Source organism: Oncorhynchus nerka, linkage group LG12, assembly GCF_034236695.1.
Source record: "Oncorhynchus nerka isolate Pitt River linkage group LG12, Oner_Uvic_2.0, whole genome shotgun sequence".
Classification (NCBI taxonomy): domain Eukaryota; kingdom Metazoa; phylum Chordata; class Actinopteri; order Salmoniformes; family Salmonidae; genus Oncorhynchus; species Oncorhynchus nerka.
The window spans coordinates 87908140-87934134 of record NC_088407.1 but is presented as its reverse complement, the minus strand read 5'-3'; the positions used below and the strand labels follow the sequence as shown (position 1 = coordinate 87934134).

The 25995-nt window shown below is 42.5% G+C and overlaps 2 protein-coding genes and 1 long non-coding RNA gene across 5 annotated transcripts in view; 1 reads left to right on the top strand and 2 right to left on the bottom strand.

Moving 5' to 3' along the window:
* Positions 1-1172: 1172 nt before the first annotated feature.
* LOC115118528 (nucleolar and spindle-associated protein 1) lies at positions 1173-9644 on the bottom strand. Of its 2 annotated transcripts, none has more exons than XM_029647167.2 (11): positions 9407-9644; positions 9178-9246; positions 8747-8965; positions 8427-8541; positions 8173-8268; positions 7931-8043; positions 7376-7572; positions 6452-6615; positions 5441-5557; positions 5220-5316; positions 1173-2052 (listed from the first exon to the last, which is right to left on the bottom strand). In XM_029647167.2, exons 1-11 carry the CDS (start codon positions 9482-9484, stop codon positions 1965-1967), a joined length of 1353 nt encoding a protein of 450 aa, XP_029503027.2. In that variant the 5' UTR covers positions 9485-9644; the 3' UTR covers positions 1173-1964. The 2 variants fall into 2 exon arrangements, with proteins under 2 accessions (XP_029503027.2, XP_029503026.2); XM_029647166.2 differs by having other exon boundaries at positions 8747-8968; positions 9407-9643.
* A 98-nt stretch (positions 9645-9742) lies between these two features.
* The window catches only part of oip5 (opa interacting protein 5), a 26196-nt gene continuing 9943 nt past the window's right edge, over positions 9743-25995 (top strand). Inside the window, exons 1-5 of one of the 2 annotated variants that reach the window (XM_029647169.2) lie at positions 9745-10045; positions 14566-14632; positions 15363-15485; positions 15591-15672; positions 16226-16837. In XM_029647169.2, coding sequence (XP_029503029.1) covers positions 9862-10045; positions 14566-14632; positions 15363-15485; positions 15591-15672; positions 16226-16324 — 555 coding nt within the window. In that variant the 5' untranslated portion in view covers positions 9745-9861 and the 3' untranslated portion in view covers positions 16325-16837. Of the gene's footprint in view, positions 10046-14565; positions 14633-15362; positions 15486-15590; positions 15673-16225; positions 16838-25995 lie in introns of those variants that run through there. The other variant, XM_029647170.2, reaches the window with a different exon arrangement.
* LOC115118531 (uncharacterized) lies at positions 17277-25341 on the bottom strand. Its single transcript, XR_003861858.2, has 3 exons — positions 25188-25341; positions 22525-22584; positions 17277-20929 (listed from the first exon to the last, which is right to left on the bottom strand). It is a non-coding gene; the product is annotated as an uncharacterized LOC115118531 (long non-coding RNA).

Below are 25995 nucleotides of genomic sequence, written 5' to 3'. Positions count from 1 at the left end.
CACAACCACAAAATGCACATTTTTATTTATTTATTTAGAATCTGTGTATAAAAAAATAATAAAAAGTGTTTACAAGGTAGATTCTATGAATGAGTTTGTATGATACTTCTTTCACTTTATTAGATATACAATACCAGTCTGCCAACGCCAAATAGGTTTCCACGACAGCACAAAGCTACATATTAACCTGGCTACCAGTCTGTTTGTGCTGTCATGCCAACGCCAAATAGGTTTCCACGACAGCACAAAGCTACATATTAACCTGGCTACCAGTCTGTTTGTGCTGTCATGCCAACGCCAAATAGGTTTCCACGACAGCACAAAGCTACATATTAACCTGGCTACCAGTCTGTTTGTGCTGTCATGCCAACGCCAAATAGGTTTCCACGACAGCACAAAACAGATCTGGGACAACGCAAACTACTTGCTCGACTCATTTCCAATATCACTGTGTGATCTTGTGAAAGTTAATATGCTCCAGAACTGTTTGGGTCCAAGACGAACATCTGATTACTCTTTTACAAATTCCATTCTAAAAAAAAATGCTTCCTCTAGTCACGGTAGGATACAAGATGATCAAAATCCCCTCTGGTTCGACGGATTTTCTTACGATACTACATTGTATGTTATGCTAACTAAAATTCTGTTTCAAATATGCTTATTGATAAGCATACAAGTAAACAGACCAAACGATTCTAATGCTAACTCGACTCTAATGTTACCTCGATTCTAATGCTACCTCGATTCTAATGCTAACTCGATTCTAATGCTACCTCGATTCTAATGCTACCTCGATTCTAATGCTAACTCGATTCTAATGCTACCTCGATTCTAATGCTACCTCGATTCTAATGCTAACTCGATTCTAATGCTAACTCGATTCTAATGCTACCTCGATTCTAATGCTAACTCGATTCTAATGCTACCTCGATTCTAATGCTAACTCGATTCTAATGCTAACTCGATTCTAATGCTACCTCGATTCTAATGCCTTATTTTCTGTTCTTAAGTCAACACCATTGGAATCACCCTGAGTGATAACGGCCGATGGGTCCCTTTCAACTGGAGATTGATTTCACAGCCATCTAACGACTGTGCACACACAGGAGTCTGCATACGAGGTATACAAGCATCATCCCATCCAAGTCCTCAATAAAAACAAGAAATGTTACTTTGAGAAAAAACATTTTTTACTACTGGTATTTTACATTGCCTTTACATCAGCTAAGTTCAAAATGGTATAAAAAAAATACAATTCACATGAATAACAAATATGACCAAACTGTACAAAATATTTAGGACTAATGTCCCGTGTAGCTCAGTTGTATAGCATGGCGCTTACAACGTCAGGGTTGTGGGTTAAGGATTCCCATAGGGGGAGGAGCCAGCACAGAGAAGAGGGGAATAAGTTGCTCCGGATAAGACCATCTGCATACGCTTCGATCACACCAACAGTGGCATTGCATTTTGGTACACCACAATTACATTGATTTCCTTTCCATTGAAAAGGCGGAGTTTGTCTTGCAGCATTGCGTTGGGTGTGGTGCGTACGTTGGATTTGTCAAACTGTATGCTGTAGACGGCTCGACAGAAATGGTAGCAGAAGGAGACTGTTGACCTTTTGTCGCATACATAATCAGATGCTGCGTACCATTTTGCGCAAGGGGGCTAGTAACCAAGGACACTGTCGGCGTGTTCGAAGCGTGAAGGACTCAAAATGTAATGTAAATGTCTACAAAACGACACAGGTATACAAAATATGAAACATTATTTGTACCATACTAAAGTTAATAAAAACATTTATTAAACGTTGTTATAAGTGAATCTAAAAATCGAACAATCAAAAACAGGTTGGAACTGAAAGTCAAAGTAGAGGAAAATGGTCAAGTGAAATAGGAATCAATCAGCAGGTCTGAAATGACAAGAGTTTAAACTTCACAAGAGCAAAAGTACGTGTAGAGTAATCAGGTCAAGACGAGGCCTCGTCTGGCTCCAAGCACCTTCTCTTTCTTCTGCTTCCTGTCTTCAGTCTGTTTTGTCCTCCTTTCCTCCCTAGAATAAAAGCAACACGGAAATCAACAACAGGTTATACAGCCAATCGTTCTGAGAGAAAACAAGTTTCAAAACAGGAGGCTCTCTCAATTAGTTTTTCCCTTGATTCCTCATCTCCTTTTCAAATCAAATTTTATTGGTCACATACAACTATTTACAATGACGGGTAGGCAGTTAACCCACTGTTCCAAGGCAGTCAATGTAAATAAGAATTTGTTCTGAACTACGTTTTGTTCTGTACAATAACTTAAGGAATAAAGTACCCTTTTTTTTTTCTTCCCCCTCCTAAAATGACAACCCCCAAATCTAACTGCCTGGAGCTCAGGACCTGAAGCAAGGATATGCATGTTCTTGAAACCATTTGAAAGGATACACTTTGAAGTTTGTGGAAACGTGAAATTAATGTAGGAGAATATAACATTAGATATGGTAAAAGACAATACAAAAAAAGTGTTTTTGTACCATCGTCTTTTTAAATGCAAGACAAAGGCCATCACGTATTATTCCAACCCAGGCGCTATTTAGAACCATTGCATTTCTGTTCAAAATTGTATGCCAAGACTGCCTAATTGGTTTATTAATAACTTCAAGTTCACAACTGTGCAATCTCCTCAAACAATAGCAAGAATAGCAAGAATTAATAGCAAGAATTTAAGCTTTTCTGCCAATATCAGATAGACCTATGTCCAGGGATTTTTTGTTGTTGTTGTTACTTACGACCTCATGCTAATCGCATTAGCCTACTTTTAGCTCAACCGTCGCAAGGGGGGCCCACCAATCCTGTAGATTTTAACTGACTTGCCTAGTTAAATAAAAGGTAAAAAAAAAAAAATTATGGTGTAATTTCCACCCCCGCAGATGTTATTGTGATGTAGCGAAATGCTTGTGTTTCTAGCTCCAACAGCGCAGTAATATCTACAAATTCACAACAATACACACACACACACACACACATCTAAAAGTGAACGAAGGGAATAAATATATAAATATCACGATGAGCAATGTCGGAGTGGCATTGACTAAAATACAGTAGAATAGAATACAGTATATACATATGAGATGAGTAAAGCAGTATGTAAACATTATTAGTGATGGCTAACAGCCTTGAGATAGATGTTTCAGTCTCTCGGTCCCAGCTTTGATGCACCTGTACTGACCTCACCTTCTGGATGATAGCGGGGTGAACAGGCAGTGGCTGTTGTCCCTGATGATTTCTTTGGCCTTCCTGTGACATCGGGTGCTGTAGGTGTCCTGGAGGGCAGGTAGTTTGCCCCCGGTGATGCTTTGTGCAGACCGCACCACCTGCTGGAGAGCCCCTGCTGTTGCCGGCAGTGCAGTTGCCGTGTTGATACAGGCCGACAGGACGCGTTCAATTGTGCATCTAAAAGTTTGCGAGGGTTTTAGGTGCCAAGCCAAATTGCTTCAGCCTCCCAAGGTTGAAAAGGCTCTGTTGCCCCTTTTTCACCACTGTCTGTGTGGGGGAACCATTTCAGATTGTTAGTCATGTGTACTCCGAGGAACTTGAAGCTTTTCACCTTCTCCACTGCGGTCCCATCAATGTGGATGGGGGCGTGCGCCCTCTGCCTTTTCCTGAAGGCCACGATCAGCTCCTTAATTTTGTTGATGTTTTGAGGGACAGGTTATTTTCCAAGCACCACTCTGCCAGGGCCCTCACCACCTCCGTCTGCTGTCTCATCATTTTTGGTAATCAGGCCTACCACTGTAGTGTCGTCTGCAAACTTGATTGTTGAGTTGGAGGCGTGCATGGCCACGCAGTCATGGGTGAACAAGGAGCACAGGAGAGGGCTGAGCACACATCCTTTTGGGGCCCCTGTGTTGAGGATCAACGTAGTGGAGGTGGTGTCTCCTACCTGGGGGTGGCCCGCCAGGAAGTACAGGACCCAGTTGCACAGGGCGGGGTTCAGACCCAGGGCCCCAAGCTTAATGATGAGCTAGGAGGATAGTATGGTGTTGTAGGTTGAGTTATAGTCAATGAACAGCAGAGGTATTCCTCTTGTCCAGATGGGATAGGGCAATGTGCAGTGCGAAGGCAATTGCATCGTCTGTGGATCTATTGGGGCGGTATTCAAATTGAAGTGGGTCTAGGGTGGCCGGTAAGGTGGAGGTGATATGATCCTTGACTGGTCTCTCAAAGCAGTTTTTTTTTTGAAGCGCGAGTACTACAGGCAATGTGTTGATATAACTTCGGGTAGCATTTTCCTCAGATTTGCCTTGTTAAAAATCCTCAGATACAATAAATGTGGCCTCAGGATGTGTGGTGTCCAGTTTGCACACAAAGCCCAGTGTAGTTCCTTGAGGGGGAATATACACGGCTGTGACTATAACCAAAGAGGAATTCTCTTGGGAGGTAACAAGGTAAACATTTGATTGTGAGGTATTCTAGGTTGGGTGAACAAAAGGACTTGAGTTTCTGTGCGTTATCACAATCACACCATGAGCAGTTAATCATGAAACATACAACCCCGCCCGTCTTCCCGGAGAGTTCTTTATTCCTGTCTGCCCGATGTACTGAGAACCCAGCTGGCTGTATGCACCGGGGGACAGTATATCCGGTTAGCCATAATTCCGCGAAACAGAGTATGTTACAGTCCCTGATGGCTCTCTGGAAGGAGATCCTCGCCCTGAGCTTGTCTATTTTATTGAACAGGGACTGAACATCAGCGAGTAATATACTCGGAAGTGGTAGATGATGTGCACGCCTCCTGAGTCGGACTAGAAGTCCACTGCGAATACCTCTTCTCCGTCGGAGGTGTCATGGAGCAGCCTCTGAGATAAGTAAAATCGCCAAGGGGGGTACGGACAAAGGATCCAATTCGTGAAAGTCGTATTTCTGGTCATAATGTTGGTGAGTTACTGCCGCTCTGATATCCAAAAGTTATTTCCGGTTGTATGCAATAACAAAAAGGTTCTAGGATAATAATGTAAGAAATAACACAGAAAAAAATAAATAAATACTGTAAAGTTGCTTAGGAGCTAGCAGCAGAGCCTCTATGTCTGTCAGCACCATCTTGTGGATGGAAAAAGTCCCTTCTCTGACATTACTCTCCAATATGTTTAGAGGAATCAAGGAAAGGTGAATTGAGAAAGAGCCAGGAATTCAATACAATTCCCCCTCTACTTTTAACCAGTTGTTTCCGGATACTGACCTTGTCTGAACTGAATGCTGTTTGTAGTTCTTCTGGTGGGAGGGAACGGACTGGTCCACCGTGTTCTCTTGGGCCACCATGAATGGCTTCAGCTTTCCTATATACAGGCAGACCAGAAACGATGACCAGTAAAATAAATGTTTTTGTTAGCCTACAACCAGGTTCGTGCTGAAATGCACTGGTATACAGTCAGAATCTGAATGCTGACATACATCTCTTACCCTTATGAGGCTTATAGGTGAGATTCTTAGAGAGACTGGCCTTCAGATCAAAGTTGGCCTTCTTGTTGGTTTCGGGACAGTTAGAAAGAACACTGGTGTTTGCATTAAACACAAACGCTGAATAAAATAAACCAAAACAGAAGCCAGTAAGGGATCCATTCATGCACAGAAAATAACAAGACTACTTCAATTAGATTTAGCAGGATGTATATTGAACAAAACTATAAAATGCAACATACAACAATTTCAAGATTTTACTGAGATACAGTTCTTATAAGGAAATCAGTCAATTTAAATAAATAAGGCACCAATCTATAGATTTCACATGACTTGGCAGAAGCACAGCCATGGGTGGGCCTGGGAAGCCAGGCCCAGCCAATGAGAATGAGTTCCTGGGAAGCCAGGCCCAGCCAATGAGAATGAGTTCCTGGGAAGCCAGGCCCAGCCAATGAGAATTAGTTTTTCCCCCACTAAAGGGCTTTATTACAGACAGAAATGCAGTAATAAAGCTGTCTAGATGGCTGGTCTCAGACGATCCAGCAGGTGAAGAAACCGGATGTGAAGGTCATAGGCTAGCATGGTTACACATGGTCTGCGTTTAAAAAAAAATGTTTTAGACATACTGCCAAATTCTCTAAAACAATGGGGGTGGCTTATGGTAGAGAAATGAACATTCAATTCTCTGGCAACAGCTCTGGTGGACATTCCTGCAGACAGCAAGCCAATTGTACGCTCCGTCAACTTGAGACATCTGTGGCATTGTGTTGTGTGACAAAACTGCTAATTTTAGAATGGCCTTTTAATGTCCGCCAGCACAAGGTGCACCTGTGTAATTGTCATGCTGTTTAATCAGCTTCTTGATATGCCACACCTGTCAGGTGGATGGATCCTCTTGGCAAAGGAGAAATGCTCATTAACAGGGATGTGAACAAACGTGAGAGAGATGAGCTTTTGAAACACGGGACCAACACTTTCCATGTTGTGTTTATATTTTTGTTCAGTATAGGTTACCTGGTGTCTTAGCGCTGGAGAGAACAAAGGTCTTGTTGACTTCAGATTTCCCTCTAAACGTAGTCTCTTTCCCAGGAGTGAGGAGGTCCACGCGGGGTGCCACGCGTGCTGGCGTCTTCACCATCGTCTTCTTGTGCTCATTATCCTGAGTAGCTTGAGAGAACCTGTACACAAATCAACCCGTTGGACTGACTATTTATTTAACCAGGCAAGTCAGTTTAAGAAAAAACAATCTTATTTACAATGATGGCCTCGGAACAGTGGGTTAACTGGTCTAGGAACAGTGGGTTAACTGGTCTAGGAACAGTGGGTTAACTGGTCTAGGAACAGTGGGTTAACTGGTCTAGGAACAGTGGGTTAACTGGCCTCGGAACAGTGGGTTAACTGGTCTAGGAACAGTGGGTTAACTGGCCTCGGAACAGTGGGTTAACTGGCCTCGGAACAGTGGGTTAACTGGCCTCGGAACAGTGGGTTAACTGGCCTCGGAACAGTGGGTTAACTGGTCTAGGAACAGTGGGTTAACTGGTCTAGGAACAGTGGGTTAACTGGCCTAGGAACAGTGGGTTAACTGGTCTAGGAACAGTGGGTTAACTGGCCTCGGAACAGTGGGTTAACTGCCTTGTTCAGGAGTAGAACGACAGATTTTTACCTTGTCAGGTCAGGGATTCGATCTAGTAACCTTTTGGTTACTGGCCCAATATTCTAACCACTAGGCGACCTGTCACCCATTTACAAGTTTCATTCCACAAACTGGCTAAATCCGTCCCAAGAAATGCCAATACGTAGTGGTCACCTGAACGAAGCCAGTTAGCAACTCATGACTGCACATCTTGTTTAATGTGAATGTTATATCAGAAGTGGTAAATCAACAGACACCTAGAAGCTTCAGCTTACTCAGACAAAATAACGTTTTGAGTGTCTCACCGAACGTTGATTCGGCGTGTGGACAAGACTGTGGGTCTGAATGGGACAACAGTGTCCTTCTGGGGGGGTTTTCTGGCCGAGATTCTACGTTTGTCAGGAGCTGGTTTGCTGGCTGAAACCTGGGTAAGTCTACGTCTATCGGTAGCTGGTTTCTGGGATGCAGGGCTGAACAGGGAGACACGGCTCGAGGTTGAGCTCTGCAAAAAACAACAGTACATTGACCACACCAAGCAACACATTGGATTTGGGAATCATCCCGCTCAAAATAGCCATCTGGTTTTACAGTTGGAAACAGGTTTAATTGGTGGTAGTAATTTCACTTAACAACTATGGAAACCAAACAGTCTACTTTCAGTTTGAGTTTTTCCTTCAGTTGGTGTCAAAAGAGTCTTAAAGAACCTGAAGAATAAAATGTGTATATAGTTAACTACTTGCAAAAATTTATAAATTGATGACTACAATAAAACAATGTTGCCTGGACTTATTATTTAAGGAAAACCACACAGTGGCCAGATCCCAACGATCTCTGTTATAACATTATATACAATTCATTACCTTCAATTCATTCACTGAATTCCTGAACGAATCCATTTTCTTGGTCTTCCTGTCCACGTACGAGTCAATGGACTCCATCTTCTTGAAATGGGCCTCGTGGAGCTTTCTGAAGTCTACAATAGAAAGTGGTTATCAGTATATATTTCTTCTTCTTCTTCTTCTCTCTCTATAACAGAGCAGAGAGTTTGAGCATGTTATTAAGATCGTGTAGCTACAGCTAATATGATTGGGACGACACTAACTTGGTGTAGTAGGCTTCAACATAGACTTAGTCCTCTTCAGGAGCCCCTCGTGGCGAGGGATCTTTCCTACTGGCTTCACCACCTTCTGTCCCACTCCTGTGTGTAAAGCCATATGAGAACATGACCAATCATAGAATGTTATAACCAGAGATGATGCTCACGTCGTAGTCACCTATTTCATGAACAATAGGCCAGCGACACACCCTACGACTTTTACACAAATCATCATGGCCTTTAGAGTCCTCCAGACTAACCGGACATCACTGCTGCAACTTTGTGTTCAGGTTCAGGCACAGCCACCCCAGAATCCTTAGCAGCAGACACTCTCCTTCTCTTGGAACTCCCTTTGGCGATGATGGATTCAGTCACCTATATTGAAAACATTTAGCTTGCTATTCCTCAATAAAAATATAAAGCAAAAATCCATTTTTTTGGGTTGTCAGAGATATACATGCACAGCAGTATTTCAGTGTGAGAAACACTTCTCACACCTCTTACATTTTAGTCATTGAACAGAAGTATTTATCCAAAGCGACTTACAAGAGAGATACATTTTTACATAGTGGTCCCATACCTCAGCCGGGGTGAGCGGCGCTTTGGCAGGTTCACATTCTGCCTCCTCATCTTCAGGCTCCTTCCTCATTTTCGGTTGCCCTCTACCACGACGTTTGGTCACAAACTCCTGAGCTGGAGGTTTTGGTGACAGCTCATCAACCAGTGCTGAATTGTTTTCATCCTGAGTTGAGTTGCTGTTAACCGCGTTATCCTGTGCATCAACACCAGTCTCACCTCCCTGCTAAAAACGCGACCATCAGGAGTCTGTTATTACTAGCTATAATTAGATGTACAATGCAAAACAGATCTGCAGACATTAAAGAAACAAAGAGAGTTTAAATATATATATATAAATCCAAATATATATATATATATAGAAGATCATTGTAGTATCTGGGAAGCGTTATCATTTGAGCAGAAGTGGGAGGGAAATTAAAAGCCAGAACTTACGTCCACTGCAACATCTTCCTGCGGTTGTTGTTGGAAATACTCCCTGAGCGCCTTCAGAAGCTTATCAGCCTGTGCAGTAGACACAGATTGAACAGTTAGCAAGGTACACTGCGTAACAAACGAGATGGATAATAGCTAGTTGGTTAACGTTAACTAGCTATTGTAACTAACCACTCACAACACAAACAAACAACCCAATGAAATAATACTATAAATGTTTGCGATTTACCTTCAGTTTGGAGGATTTGAGACCAACCTCCTTTGCAAGACTGCGCAATTCGGAATACTTCATGGAATCCAAGTCCATTTTTATTCTCGTTTTAGCGAAAAACAAAACACTGAAACACGTGTCACTGAAACACGTTCAATGAATCAGCTCCAGTTAAATTGAACGAGTAACGTTACACACAAACACAATCAACTATGTATTTTGTCGCGCCTTATGGTCAACATATGCAAGTTTCAAAAAACTGGAGTATAGGCCATTTGATTGGCTGGCAGGTGTATACGGAAGTACCTTTCGACCAATTAAAAATGATACTATTTGGCGCCATGGTTCTCCGCTAGATGGCGATAAAACCACGTGGGGGGAAACTATCACAGAAAGACACTTGAAAGTAACACAAGGGGTTATCACTGAAGTTGAACAACGTGGCATTTTGAAAAAATATAATATTTGTAAAAATGTATGACTTTGAGTCATTTCAGTCCTGCGACACAGATGACCAAAAACTGGAGAATGAGTCAGTGAACCAAGCCATCGTCGAGAATCCAGTGACTTTTCATTGTGGACGATGCAACACCGTATGGGCTGATTCCCGAGGGATCTGTGGAGAAGCAACATCGGTCAACTCTCTCATTTGTCTTGGTAAGTTACTTCATTGGATCTAACTAGCTAATTAGGTGTTCAATGTTTTTTTTTTCTAACAAGAAATCGTGACCAATGAATTTATATATATACACTAGATGACGAATAGAGGGCGCTGTGTTGAAGCCACGTCCTCCATCTTGGCACTTCTTCACCGGTGGAAAATATATATTTATAAAATATATATACATTATTTTTCCTCGAAGGCTTTGAAAACACGGAAGCCAAACGCGGAAACTATGGATCATAATTCATATGGAGCCACTAGAAAACCCTACATTAACATGTCTGTTAACGGATACATCCTGAAAAAAAATCCACTATGATTACTGGCCTGCTAATGTGCCAGAACCCTGTAGGCTAAACTGCAGTGGAAAGGCCCATAAAACTGATGCAAATGGTTGCTCAATCAGGCGGGCTACATGTCTTTATTTCGAAATGAATATGCATTCAAAAACGCCATGCTTTTGAGAGATTATTCAAATCACTTCGGCTATTCACTGCGAGCTACAGCCTAGACAAGCGTTTTGTACTCACTTGACAACAATCACATTCATCATTACATTGTGTTGTTGTAGCCTAGGGTAGGATACATTTGTTGTCCCTAAAAAAAAAAAACTGAAACTAGGGTATATTTCCGAGCTGCTACCCAGGGACTGTGAATTATGGGCTATAATGCATACGCTTCTCACATAGGCTACAGGCAACATCTCCAGCCTGTCAGTCTTCGATCTGTTGTGAAATTACGCACCTGAACCTACACGCTGCAACGATTATTCCTTTTTAAATGTAGAGGCCCAGGAAAAGCAAGACTACAAGAGCTTGTTGGACACTTACTTCAGGCGGGAGAGTTCGAAAGGAGAAGCCCATATTTTCCAATAGGCCTATCATAACACTGGGCTGCATCCTGACTAAATAAATCATGAGTGGCCTGCTAATGTACCTTTCTGGACCTTCTAAACTGTCGAGAATACGATGCATTTGGAAAGTATTCAGACCCTTTCCACTTTTTCTTTACATTTTTTTCTCCTCATCAATATCCCATAATGACATCACAATACCCCATAATGACATCACAATACCCCATGATGACATCACAATACCCCATAATGACACCACAATACCCCATGATGACATCACAATACCCCATAATGACATCACAATATCCCATATTTTTATTTGATTTATTTCACCTTTATTTAACCAGGTAGGCAAGTTGAGAACAAGTTCTCATTTACAATTGCGACCCTGGCCAAGATAAAGCTAATGACAAAACTAATATTCCATTTGCATAACTATTCAGAGCCTTTACTCAGTACTTTGTTGAAGCACCTTTGGCAGTGATTACAGCCTTGAGTCTTCTTGGGTATGACGCTACAAGCTTGGCACACCTGTATTTGGGGAGTTTCTCCCATTCTTCTCTGCAGATCCTTTCAAGTTCTGTCAGGTTGTATGGGGAACGTCGCTGCACAGCTATTTTCAGGTCTCTCCAGAGATGTTTGATCATGTTCAAGTCAGGGCTCTGGCTGGGCCACTCAAGGACATTCAGAAACTTGAAGCCTGAAGCCACTCCTGTGTTGTCTTGGCTGTGTGCTTAGGGTCATTGTCCTGTTGTAAGGTGAACCTTTGTCAAGTCTTAGGTCCTGAGCACTGTGGAGCAGGTTTTTATCAAGGATCTCTCTGTACTTTGTTCTCTTCATCTTTGCCTCGATCCTGACTAGTCTCCCAGTCCCTGCCACTGAAAAACATCTCCACAACATAATGCTGAAACCACCATGTTTCACTGTAGGGTTGGTGCCAGGTTTCCTCCAGACGTGACGCTTGGCATTCAGGCCAAAGAGTTCAATCTTGGTTTCATCAGACCAGAGAATCTTGTTTCTCATGGTCTGAGAGTCCTTTAGGTGCCTTTTGGCAAACTCCAAGTGGCCATCTGGCCAATCTACCATAAAGGCCTGATTTGATGGAGTGCTGCAGAGATGGTTGTCCTTCTGGAAGGTTCTCCCATCTCCACAGAGGACCTCTGGAGCTCTGTCGGCGTGACCATCGCGTTCTTGGTCACCTCCCTGACCATGCCCCCCCCCCCCCCCCCCCAGGTAGCATGTCCGGTGAACAGGTCAGGGTTCCATAGCCACAGGCAGAACAGTATAATGATTTTCCTGTCTACAAACCTAGGCCTATTAACTCGGACACAACCAGTAGTCAGTGTGTGGGGGAAGCCAAAAATAAATAAAGCCATATCACAACCTACACTATATATACAGCAGTATGTGGACACTCCTTCAATTGAGTGGATTAGGTTATTTCAGCCACACCCGTTGCTGACAGGTGTATAACATTGAGCACACAGCCATACAATCTCCATCGTCTGTCCTCGGGTTGCAACACTCACTACCAAGTTCCAAACTGCCTCTGGAAGTAAAGTCAGCACAAGAACTGTTTCGTCGGGAGCTTCATAAAATGGGTTTCCATGGCCGAGCAGCCGCACACAAGCCTAAGATCACCAAGTGTCGGCTGGAGTGGTGTAAAGCTCACCACCATTGGACTCTGGAGCAGTGGAAACTCTCTCTCTGGAGTGATGAATCACGGTTCACCATCTGGCAGTCCGACGTATTAATCTGGGTTTGGCGGATGCCAGGAGAACTTTACCTGTCCCAATGTAATAATGGTCTTGTTCAGGCCCCTTAGTTCCAGTGAAGGGAAATCTTAATGCTACAGCATACAATGACATTCTAGACCATTCTGTGCTTCCAACTTTGTGACAACAGGGGAAGGCCTTTTCCTGTTTCAGCATGACAATGCCCCCGTGCACAAAGCGATGTCCATACAGAATTGGTTTGTTGAGATCGGTGTAGAAGAACTCGACAGGCCTGCACAGAGGCCTGACCTCAACCCCATCGAACACCTCTGGGATGGTGACGTTAGCTAACTTGAATGATATTAATACATTATTCTGGTTTGCTTAGAAATGGACTCCTTTTTTAAAAAATATATTTTATTATTTCACCTTTATTTAACCAGGTGGCCAGTTGAGAACAAGTTCTCATTTACAATTGCGACCCTGGCCAAGATAAAGCAAAGCAGTTCGACAGATACAACGACACAGAGTTACACATGGAGTAAAACAAACATACAGTCAATAATACAGTATAAACAAGTCTATATACGATGTGAGCAAATGAGGTGAGATAAGGGAGGTAAAGGCAAAAAAGGCCATGGTGGCAAAGTAAATACAATATAGCAAGTAAAACACTGGAATGGTAGTTTTGCAATGGAAGAATGTGCAAAGTAGAAATAAAAATAATGGGGTGCAAAGGAGCAAAATAAATTAATTAATTAAATACAGTTGGGAAAGAGGAAGTTGTTTGGGCTAAATTATAGGTGGGCTATGTACAGGTGCAGTAATCTGTAGGATGCTCTGACAGTTGGTGCTTAAAGCTAGTGAGGGAGATAAGTGTTTCAGAGATTTTTGTAGTTCGTTCCAGTCATTGGCAGCAGAGAACTGGAAGGAGAGGCGGCCAAAGAAAGAATTGGTTTTGGGGGTGACTAGAGAGATATACCTGCTGGACCGTGTGCTACAGGTGGGAGATGCTATGGTGACCAGCGAGCTGAGATAAGGGGGGACTTTACCTAGCAGGGTCTTGTAGATGACATGGAGCCAGTGGGTTTGGCGACGAGTATGAAGCGAGGGCCAGCCAACGAGAGCTTTCCCGTTCGCAATGGTGGGTAGTAGATGGGGCTTTGGTGACAAAACGGTTTGCACTGTGATAGACTGCATCCAATTAGTTGAGTAGGGTATTGGAGGCTATTTTGTAAATGACATCGCCAAAGTCGAGGATTGTACAAATAATGTACTGTGGCAAGTTTTCCATAGGAAATAAAGAGGAATTGGAATCATCACTTCCATTGTTTGGCTGTTCCCATAGCAACGTTAGAACATTCGGTGTATAGAAACATAGCTGCAGGAAGTTGAGGTGATGAGGGTAGTACTGCAGCACCCCCAGAAAAATCTGATTAGTGATTTATTTTTTAAATTAAAGTAATTTAATGGTCCTTTACTAGTCCTGTATCCGCTGGGACAAAAAAAAATCTCAGCAAAAATACTTAAATACATGTCATTTTGTCATTCAAACACTTAATTGAAATACTGTAGAATTCCATTCATTTCTATGGAGGATTGCTCCTACTGGGCAGAGCCAGTATGTCCGACTGGTGGCCTCAAAGCCTCTCAATGGCCAATTAAATCGGTGATGTCACTTGCTCTGAGACCTTGAAGTAGTTGTTTTCCTTGCTCAGCAAGGAACGCATTTTTTTGTGGAGCGATAGGTAATGGATGCTTCGTAGTGGGGTCAGTTGTTGATGTGTGCAGAGGGTCCCTGGTTCGAGCCCAGGTAGGGACAAGGAGAGGGACAGAAGGAATACTGTTACACCGTTAAGGACCTGACCTCTTGGCATAGGCAGTACGCATAAAGGGATGGGATGCACATGGAATACAGCTTTGTAATGATGTCATCTCTTTTCAGAGGTAACCCAAGATGTGATCATCAATAGTGAACGTGAGTGGAGCCTGGATGGTCTGTTCAGTGCATGGTATGATCAATGTGCCTTCTTTTTTTTTTTACTAGTTATACAACTGAGAATACCAAACATTAGGAACACCTTCCTAATATTGATTTGCGCCCCCTCAGAACAGCCTCAGTTCGTCGGGGCATGGACTCTTCAAGGTGTCGAAAGCGTTCCACAGGGACGCTGGTCCTTGTTGACTCCATTGCTTCCCACAGTTGTGTCAAGTTGGCTGGATGTCCTTTGGGTGGCGGACCATTCTTGATACACACAGGAAACTGTTGAGGGTTAAAAAAAAAACACAGCAGCATTGCAGTTCTTGACACAAACCGGTGCGCCCTGGCACCTACTATATATATCCCGTTGACTTTCTGGATGACACACAGACACACGTCTCAATTCTCTCAAGGCTTAAAAATCATTCTATAACCACCTGTCTCCTCCCCTTCATCTACATGTCTCCTCCCCTTCATCTACATGTCTCCTCCCCTTCATCTACATGTCTCCTCCCCTTCATCTACATGTCTCCTCCCCTTCATCTACATGTCTCCTCCCCTTCATCTACATGTCTCCTCCCCTTCATCTACATGTCTCCTCCCCTTCATCTACACTGATTGAAGTGGATTTAACAGGTGACATCAGTAAGGAATCATAGCTTTCACCTGGATTCACCTGGTCAGTCTTATGTAATGGAAAGAGTAGTGTTCTTAATGTTTCGTATATTCGGTGTGTCAGCCCTTTTTTCCCCCTTGTGTAGTGTGTACAACACTCTCCAATGCGCCGGCTGTCTCTGCCTCGTAGGTGTAATTCTCTACTCCACACCAGAGCACCTGTCTGCTCTGCGCAACCTCTTTCTCCTCAAGAAAGACCAGATGTATTGGTAAGTAGTAAACAGTTGCCTTTTCTTTTTTGTCATTGTTGTTTTTACCTTCCGTACATAATCATATCCATTCATGAGAGAAATCTATTTCTTCCTTCCCCCTAGTTATATTTTCAGCACTGGCCAAATGGTGAAAGCCTCGACACTCGACTTTAGTGTAGCACCATTAGGAGAACGTTTAAGTGAGGTAAGAAGAATTTTTACTTTTTTATTTTTACCCTGCATGTTGACACCCGTCATCTATTTCCACCATAGTAGTCAAACCATGTTTAGTCTCTAGCCATGAATGTTACATTGAACTGATACTGTTCCAGTGAATGGTGTTCTTCAGGGTTTGGAAGGTTCATTTGAATTGAAGACGAGTCAATTTCAGGAAATAAACTGAAAATTCAAATCACTTCCTGAATTGACTGCCTGCTATTTAAATTGACCCCCCCCCCCCCAACCCTGTCTCGTCTGTTCTTCCTGCTGACCCCCCCCAACCCTGTCTCGTCTGTTCTTCCTGCTGACCCCCCCCAACCCTGTCTCGTCTGTTCTTCCTGCTGACCCCCCAACCCTGTCTCGTCTGTTCTTCCTGCTGACCCCCAACCCTGTCTCGTCTGTTCTTCCTGCTGACCCCCCCCCCCCCCCCCCAACCCTGTCTCGTCTGTTCTTCCTGCTGACCCCCAACCCTGTCTCGTCTGTTCTTCCTGCTGAACCCCCCCCCAACCCAACCCTGTCTCGTCTGTTCTTCCTGTCAGCTGAGACAACTGATCCAGGAAACGGAAAGTCACCTTAGCAATGTGTCAGCAGTGATGGATGACACCCGCATGAATGAAGGGACCTCCTCTGTCCAGTAGTCAAGCTGATCCTACCTGGGTCGTGTTCATAAGGGCACGTTATAGCAAAACGTTTTAAAAACAGAAAATTGGCGTTTTTCAATTATTTTCTTCCGTTTCTGTGCCTAATGAACACGGAAGAGCCTGTTCTGTTTGACAATCCTCCGTCAACTGCACTTTATTCTCTAGTTCCATGTTTTTAAAGGGCCTTTTTGTAGCCTGGGTACCAGTCTGTTTGTGCCATCATGCCACTCCTTTTGTTACGCAAAAAAAAAAAAAAAAAAGTTCAGAATAATTTGGACTAAATAGAGGACATTCCTGTGTGGTGTTCCACCAAAATTGGAAAATGTAGAGTGAAAATGGGAGTTCCCTCCTTGAGATGTTGAAAAGTAGCTACCTCGTATTATACTGTTCAATGTGTTGGCCTCAGTTTATGCTAAATGGAAATACTTTTAGTTAACATTGATAATGTGAAGCTCCACATAGATGAGACATGGCACTGTGTGTTCAGGTATTAAAACATCTTTAAATTTGCATACTTCTATTGACCATGTTGCATCTTTGTAAAACCTTGCACTGTAATTAGTTTTCTCAGTGTCTGTACACATCTCTTGCCCAGGGATTGATGGGCATATCATTCTTTTTGTACCTTTGGGATGAGGGGCAACATTTTCACTTTTGGATAAATAGCGTGCCCAATTTCAACTTCCTGCTACTCACGCCAAGAATATAAGATATACATATTATTAGTAGATTTGGATAGAAAACACTCTGAAGTTTCTTACTGTTTGAATCATGTCTGTGAGTATAACAGAACTTATGTAGCAGGCAAAACCATTCAGAAATGATTTGAGGTCACTGTCTATTCAATGAGTTCTGACCTTAATCTGTCCATAGAAGAGTTCAGACATTGGTAGAAGATTGGACTCCGGAATGATGAGTCTATTAAAAGATATGAAGAGGAGGCAACAACTAAGTTTATTGGCACCATGTTGCTATTTATTGTAGATTAATTCAGTTGATACAAGACAAGAGACTGGTTTCAGCATGTCCAGGGCCTCTGGACTGCATAGTTAAACCACAGTACGCTCATTCTGTTGGTTTACGAGTTGATCAATACAGTCTTTGTGCCATCATTCCACTCCATGGTGTGAAATGATAGTACAACCTGACTGGGTGTTCAGGCTATGGTCAACATTGTACATCAAAAGTCATTTTGATCAGAACATTACAATGGGTTCCCTGTAAATGTCAACAACGATCCCTGTTGATGCAAAGATACGTCAATGTACTAATAGCAAACATTATCAGTATCATGGTTCTATTGAGCAACACAAATGAAACGTTTATTATTGCATGCAATACAAATGACTTTTACTTAAATCATGCATAATCTTTCTGTGATCTGGACCATTTGCCACATTACAAATAGTTTTGAAACACAGTATTCGAGACAGGAGGGATGGTAGCAATAACATGCTTTCCAGTGTTCTCCTTGAGGCATCTATTTGCTTTCAGTTATTAGGAAAGATGCATAATAGACATGTAATACATGATAGTTTGATCTGGACAACAATGGTGGAACAAAGTAACAGAGGGGAAAAAACAAGAGGCATTAAAATAGGCAACCTAAAAATCAATGGTTCTTACAGAACGCATTAATCTGATGCTCTGTCCCAAACGGGACCCGATTCTGTATACTTTTGACCAGAACACCCCCCCCCCAAAAAAAAATGTAGTTTAGGACAAGCCTGAATAGAGTTTCCCCAAGAATACACACTTGTTTTTGCCAATCCAAAATGCAGCCTTTCAGTTTTTTTTATTTAACTAGGCAAGTCAGTTAAGATTATTTTCAATGACGGCCTAGCCGGGGAACAGTGGGTTAACTGGTCTAGGAACAGTGGGTTAACTGGTCTAGGAACAGTGGGTTAACTGGTCTAGGAGCAGTGGGTTAACTGGCATAGGAACAGTGGGTTAACTGGTCTAGGAACAGTGGGTTAACTGCCTTGTTCAGGGGCAGAACGACAGATTTTTTTTTACCTTGTCAGCTCAGGGATTTGATCTTGCAACCTTTTGGTTACTAGTCCAACGCTCTAACCACTAGGCTACCCTGCCGCCTCTACACTAACCACTAGGCGCCCCTATGCCACTACACTCTAACCACTAGGCTACCCTGCCGCCTCTACACTAACCACTAGGCGCCACTACACTCTAACCACTAGGCTACCCTGTCACCTCTACACTCTAACCACTAGGCGCCCCTATGCCTCTACACTCTAACCACTAGGCTGCCCTGCCGCCTCTACACTCTAACCACTAGGCTACCCTGCCGCCCTTTGTTTCTGTGTGGTATTTTATGTCCAGCTGAGTGGTTCTTCCTTAGAACATACTAGATTCTAAAGCAGGAGTATATTCAATACTCTTCCCTCTAAACAAAAGGTTGATTATAGCTAATAATATCCTAAAAATTCCTTTAAAAAACCGATTATAATAGATAAAAATACAAATCATGCATAATTGTTATTGCTTCTAGAAAATGTCTAATCAAATACATGTTATGGCTTGCTTTATTTTTTTTTACTAAATATATTCTGAACAAAAACAGTTTGCATTCCAGACTGAGGTATCATTCTACGGGTATATTACAGTATACTGATATTACCGATTTATTTTATTGGTCAATGACTAACATGCTTCATGTCTGATTCTTTAAGTGTTCATTCTATAGAAAACGGTTTAGAATAGGATGTTATACATTTTCTCAATCTGAATAGATATTTTCAATTCAAATCTCCCACTTAGTAGCCGAACTTGTTCCGTCTGTTTTTAGAAATCGATTTCTCTACAATTCTCTTTTAGTAAGCAAGCATCACTAGCTACTTTTCATGTGTGTCTAGTTATAATATTGGGCACCACAATCCCTCTATATAAAGCTAATGCATATGAAGAGTACAATATTTCTTAAAAATGGAAGACGTTGGTGATTTTGTTGTTTTCAAAACAACTTGTCACTTGTTCATACAATATTACATATTAGATAGACAAGACAGGTTATGAGATAGCATATTGCACAGATCCCGGAAGGAAGGTGGATCAAATGTTACAACCAAAACAGGTCAGAAAAACAACAAAAGGATATCTGGGGCACAGCACACAGTGACTGGCCCTAACTAACTACATCTACCCTGATTTGGTTCATACCAGTCATACACCCTGTTGACAAGGTTATCGAAATCATTCTGGGAAAAAGGGGAGGAGCAGGGCGAAGTATGAATTGTGTCCTGTGAATTTTGGTACAGTAGGTTTTAATGGTACGTATTTTATATGACGTGAAGTTTAAAGGAAGGCATGTAATTCATTAACCTCTGTAGGACCGGGACTAGTGTTCTGTTGGCCTCTACGGCGTTTTCATCATGTCGAAAAGCACCAACTGTCATGGTGCCAAACATGTCAATGAGGTAGAGAGATATTTCCAGCTTTCAACCAATCACGTGGCTGCTAATCTAATCTCACAGAGCCAGATGAGTGTCTCAGAATATTGCATAATACTTCAAAGACAAAACTTTACTGTGAGGCTGTAATGTCTGGCGTGCGAGATTACAGGGGTCTACACCAGATCCTTGCTACAATGTCTACTGAAAGTTTTACTATATTTGTAAAAGGTTGGGGATAAGGGCATTCAGGAAAAACAACAAACCACTGATCCCAGTACATCTAGATCTATACCTAGATAAATTGATTATAAAAAATGGTGAATTGCCTTGGTTCAGACAACAGAAGAGTAGAGGTCAAATTGGGCGGTAAGACGACACAATTCCCGTTTGACCCCTAGTTATGAAAGAAATAGGCTCAAACTACAAGGAGTGGTGGAGAGTAAGAATGCTGATCTAGGACCTGTCTATACAATCTGATTCATTCTGATCTAGGACCTGTCTATACAATCTGATTCATTCTGATCTAGGACCTGTCTATACAATCTGATTCATTCTGATCTAGGACCGGTCTATACAATCTGATTCATTCTGATCTAGGATCTGTCTATACAATCTGATCCAGGATCTGTCTATACATTATGAATCATGATCAAACTGATGCTAGATCAGCCCTCCTACTTTGAGACGCTTTGTAGATACGGGCCCTGATCTACAGTTATCATTATTAGCTATGAGGAGAGAGGAGAGAGACAGCTAGGTGAGGAGAGAGGAGACTGACAGCTAGGTGAGGAGAGAGGAGACTGACAGCTAGGTGAGGAGAGAGACAGCTAGGTGAGGAGAGAGGAGACAGACAGCTAGGTGAGGAGAGAGAGACAGACCCGGCCTGGGGCTGTATATGTGGTAGCCAGTCTCTCCTGTAACCCACACATCCCCGAAGCGGTCCTCTTTAGTGAAGAGTGGCAGAGGTTGATATCTTGATCCATTGATGACACAGACTTTGATCCATCTCTGGTTTCAACAGCTGTGGAGCTTGACAGTTGGGTGATGGTGGCCTAAATCCAGACTTGTCTCACACGGGAGACCTGTTGTCCGCAGGACAGTTCCCCCACACCTGGCACTCTGGCATGGGAGACCTGTTGTCCGCAGGACAGTTCCCCCACACCTGGCAGTCTGGCACTCATTTAGTTTGCATCTGTTTTGGGATTTGAGAAATGTGAGAATAGTGCAATGAAAAAGCACAAAGCTAGCTACACAACAGGATGATGGCTAGCTACACAACATGATGATGGCTAGCTACATACCATGATGATGGCTAGCTACATACCATGATGATGGCTAGCTACATACCATGATGATGGCTAGCTACATACCATGATGATGGCTAGCTACATACCATGATGATGGCTAGCTACATACCATTATGATGGCTAGCTACACATCATGATGATGGCTAGCTACATACCATTATGATGGCTAGCTACATACCATTATGATGGCTAGCTACACATCATGATGATGGCTAGCTACACACCATTATGATGGCTAGCTACACACCATTATGATGGCTAGCTACACACCATTATGATGGCTAGCTACACAACATGATGGCTAGCTACACAACATGATGATGGCTAGCTACACAACATGATGATGGCTAGCTACACACCATTATGATGGCTAGCTACATACCATTATGATGGCTAGCTACACATCATGATGATGGCTAGCTACATACCATTATGATGGCTAGCTACATACCATTATGATGGCTAGCTACACATCATGATGATGGCTAGCTACATACCATTATGATGGCTAGCTACATACCATTATGATGGCTAGCTACATACCATTATGATGGCTAGCTACATACCATTATGATGGCTAGCTACACATCATGATGATGGCTAGCTACATACCATTATGATGGCTAGCTACATACCATTATGATGGCTAGCTACATATGATTATGATGGCTAGCTACATACCATTATGATGGCTAGCTACATACCATTATGATGGCTAGCTACATACCATTATGATGGCTAGCTACATACCATTATGATGGCTAGCTACATAACATTATGATGGCTAGCTACATAACATTATGATGCTAGCTACATAACAGTATGATGGCTAGCTACATAACAGTATGATGGCTAGCTACATAACATTATGATGGCTAGCTACATAACATTATGATGGCTAGCTACATAACAGTATGATGGCTAGCTACATAACAGTATGATGGCTAGCTACATACCATTATGATGGCTAGCTACATACCATTATGATGGCTAGCTACATACCATTATGATGGCTAGCTACATAACATTATGATGGCTAGCTACATACCATTAACTAGCTACATACCATTATGATGGCTAGCTACATACCATTATGATGGCTAGCTACATAACAGTATGATGGCTAGCTACATAACATTATGATGGCTAGCTACATAACATTATGATGGCTAGCTACATACCATTATGATGGCTAGCTACATACCATTATGATGGCTAGCTACATACCATTATGATGCTAGCTACATACCATTATGATGCTAGCTACATAACAGTATGATGGCTAGCTACATACCATTATGATGGCTAGCTACATACCATTATGATGGCTAGCTACATACCATTATGATGGCTAGCTACATACCATTATGATGGCTAGCTACACACCATTATGATGGCTAGCTACATACCATTATGATGGCTAACTACATATCATTATGATGGCTAACTACATATCATTATGATGGCTAAAAGGACTGACCTTTGTCAAACGATGTACATGTTCAGATGTTGCACTGTCAGAGAAGATCTTGTCTAGAAGCTGGAGAGAAAGACTGGATGAACAAACAATACCCAATTTTTTTAAATATAGCTAGGAAATTAGCTAGCTATATAATTGCATAAACAACCTTTCACAAATGTCATCCAAATGATCTATTATGAAAAACAAATATAGAAACCCGTGACATGACCATAGTAATGCAGGGATACAACGGAAACCAATAATTATTGCTACAGATGTTGAGTTGCTAGCTAGTAGCGAACTAAACTCCACAGTGAAGGTAGTTTGATGGACTTCACCAACGGAGTGGCACCGAGACGAGTCTTGTGAGGAATTTAGCTCTGACTAAATCGTTTCGCCCAAGGTCAATAATTATGAAAAACGCCCACCGTGTACCTTGGTTTGTCCTCTGTAGTCGCATGCCTTTGTTTGCAGATATCCATACCTTTTCAATACATGTTAATCAAATACAATCACTGACTGTTTGCTCAATGCAGTTGCTCTAAAATGTGGGAGGTCAAAGATGGCGGCCGTCAGGCACTTGCCACAAATTCCTCATTCTGTACATGACTCTCCTTTACGGTTTTTTTTTTGTACGGTCATTAGCAGAGCATACGTGATCCCAATTATAGCGTCAAGGACGCTGGCAATTTGAAAAACAAAAAGTATACTGAAGAAAAATATAAAAACGCAACATGTAAAGTGTTTCATGAACTGAAATAACAGATCACAGAAATTGTACATAGACACAGATTTGTCTACATCCCTGTTAGTGAGCATTTCTCCTTCGCCAAGATAATCCATCCACCTGACAGGTGTGGCATATCAAGAAGCTGATGAAAAAGCATGATCAATTACACAGGTGCACCTTGTGCTGGGGGGACAAAAAAGGCCACTAAAATGTGCAGTTTTGTCACAAAACTGCACATTTTAGTGGCCTTTTATTGTCCTCAGCATAAGGTGCACCTGTTTAAACCTGAGACATGATCATTTTGAGATAGCGTGCAATTGTCATGCTGAATACAGGAATGTCCACCAGAGCTGTTGCCAGAAAATTTAATGTTCATTTCTCGACCATAAGCCGCTCAACAAACGTTTTAGACAATTTGGCAGTACGTCCAACCGTCCTTACAACCGCACGTGTAACCACGCCAACCCAGGACCTCAACATCCGGCTTCTTCACCTGGGGGATCGTCTGAGACCAGCCACCCAGACAGCTAATGAAACTGTGGATTTGCACAACCGAAGAATGTCTACAGAAACAGTCTGCGTGTTCGTCGTTCCTCACCAGGGTCTTGACCTGACTGCAGTTCGGCGTCGTAACCGACTTCAGTGGGCAAATGCTCACCTTCGATGGCCACTGGCATGCTGGAGAAGTGTGCTCTTCACGGATGAATCCTGGCTTCAACTGTACCAGACAGATGGCAGACAGCGTGTATGGAGTCATGTGGGCGAGAGGTTTGCTGATGTCAATGTTGTGAACAGAGTGCCCCATGGTGGCGGTGGGGTTATGGTATGGGGCAGGCCTATGTCACGGACAACAAACACAATTGCATTTTATCAATGTCAATTTGATTGCACAGAGATACCGTGACGGGATTCTGAGGCCCATTGTCGTGCCATTCATCCACCACCATCACCTCATGTTTCAGCATGATAATGCACGGCCCCATGTCACAAGGATCTGTACACAATTCCTAGAAGCTGAAAATGTCCCGGTTCTTCCATGGCCTGCATACTCACCAGACATGTCACCCAATGAGCATGTTTGGGATGCTCTGGAGCGACATGTATAACAGTGTGTTCCAGTTCCTGCCAATTTCCAGCAACTTCCCACAGCCATTGAAGAGGAGTGGGACAACATTCCACAGGCCACAATCAACAGCCTGATCAACTCTATGCGAAGGAGATGTGTTGCGCTGCATGAGGCAAATGGTGGTCACACCAGATACTGACTGGTTCTGATCCACAGCCCTACCTTTTTTTAAGGTATCTGTGACCAACAAGATGCATATCTGTATTCCCAGTCATATGAAATCCATAGATTAGGGCCTAATTAATCCATTTAAATTGCCTGATTTCCAAATATATGAACTGAAACTTAGTAAAAAAATATTTTAAATTGTTGTGTTTGGATTGTTTGGTAAGTGTAAATTGTGCTGATTTATTTGCACTTTAAAAAATGTAACGCACCATAGTTTCGAGTCAGTGGAGGGCCCTAAAACAATGACGTCATATGAATTGTGCCATCTTTATGCACGTAGGTCAGTCGGTGGTCGTGATATGGTATTTCATTACCGTTTATTGGGGGGTGGATTTCAGCCAACAAAGTAAGGCACGCAACTACAGAGGTCAAACAGGTACAAGTTCATACGGTAAGTTATATTTAAAAAATAAATAAATAAAGTATTGACCTTGGACGAATCGATGTAGTCGGAGCTGAATTGCACAAAGCCGTCTGGTGAAGTTAATCAGAAACTTCCTTCACTTCAATTGAATAGAGTTTAGTTCGCTGCTAGATATGCCGCGTCTATACAGTTCACGGTTAAACAAAGGGCTGAGTGCCCATCTCGCAAACACCGATCATCCAACCACCTATAGCTACGTTTAAAATACCACATTACTCATTAAAAGTACTCACTGAAAGACAACCAAGCCGCCATAAATCATCAGTAAACGCTAATGTCCCGGGTGTTGTCCGTCGGTCGTTGTCCCGTGGATTCTTTTGCAAGCACCACGGTCTCCACCGTCCGACGCCATTTTTTAAAAACTCTCCCATCGTCAGAGATAATTTTGAGGAGATGGGAATCGACACTGAGCTGCTTGGTGCATTCTGGGACAGAGGAGCTGGCTCCTTCAAGGACTCTTCTTCAAAGCTCAAAAACATAACATTAACAGAAATTTCGTCAACAAGAAGTACAACATTACAAAATATTTTCCAAGATGTGAGATAATTAGTCTTGGTGTTTGTAATATTGTATAGCTCTGGAATGGTGACATTACGTACTTTCGAGGAAAATAGGCACGTTTTTCGACTAATACCTTGACTTTGGGAAGGGATTTGCGTGACGAGTATTTTAACAACCGCGGGGCAGCGGGATAACGTGAACGCGATTGGTCGACAGTCTGCTGGGTAGCCCGTTATATTTCAATCATTCATTGCCTAATGGACTTCCTATAAATTCAATTCAAAGGCTTTTATTGGCGTGGAAAACATGTCTACATTGCACAACGCAAGTGAAATAGATCGTTAACAATCTCCTCCAATCTCATCCTTGCTCTAATATCTCTGGCATAGCTTTCTACGAAGATGCCGGGAAAAACTGACACTCAAATCCTAAACCCCGCCCCTCCGTTTTCCTCGCATTACAAATACTGTATAAAGGAGAAATACACGGAATAAAAATCTAAATGCAACCATTTAAGATGTTACTAAGTCACAGTTCATA

Coding starts and splice junctions, on each gene's coding strand:
- LOC115118528 (XM_029647166.2), bottom strand. CDS start 9,484: ATGGACTTGGATTCCATGAAGTATTCCGAATTGCGCAGTCTTGCAAAG. Junction 8,969..9,177: donor AGGAAGATGTTGCAGTGGAC/GTAAGTTCTGGC, acceptor TCGCGTTTTTAG/CAGGGAGGTGAGACTGGTGT. Junction 2,053..5,219: donor CAGCATTCAGTTCAGACAAG/GTCAGTATCCGG, acceptor CTTTTATTCTAG/GGAGGAAAGGAGGACAAAAC.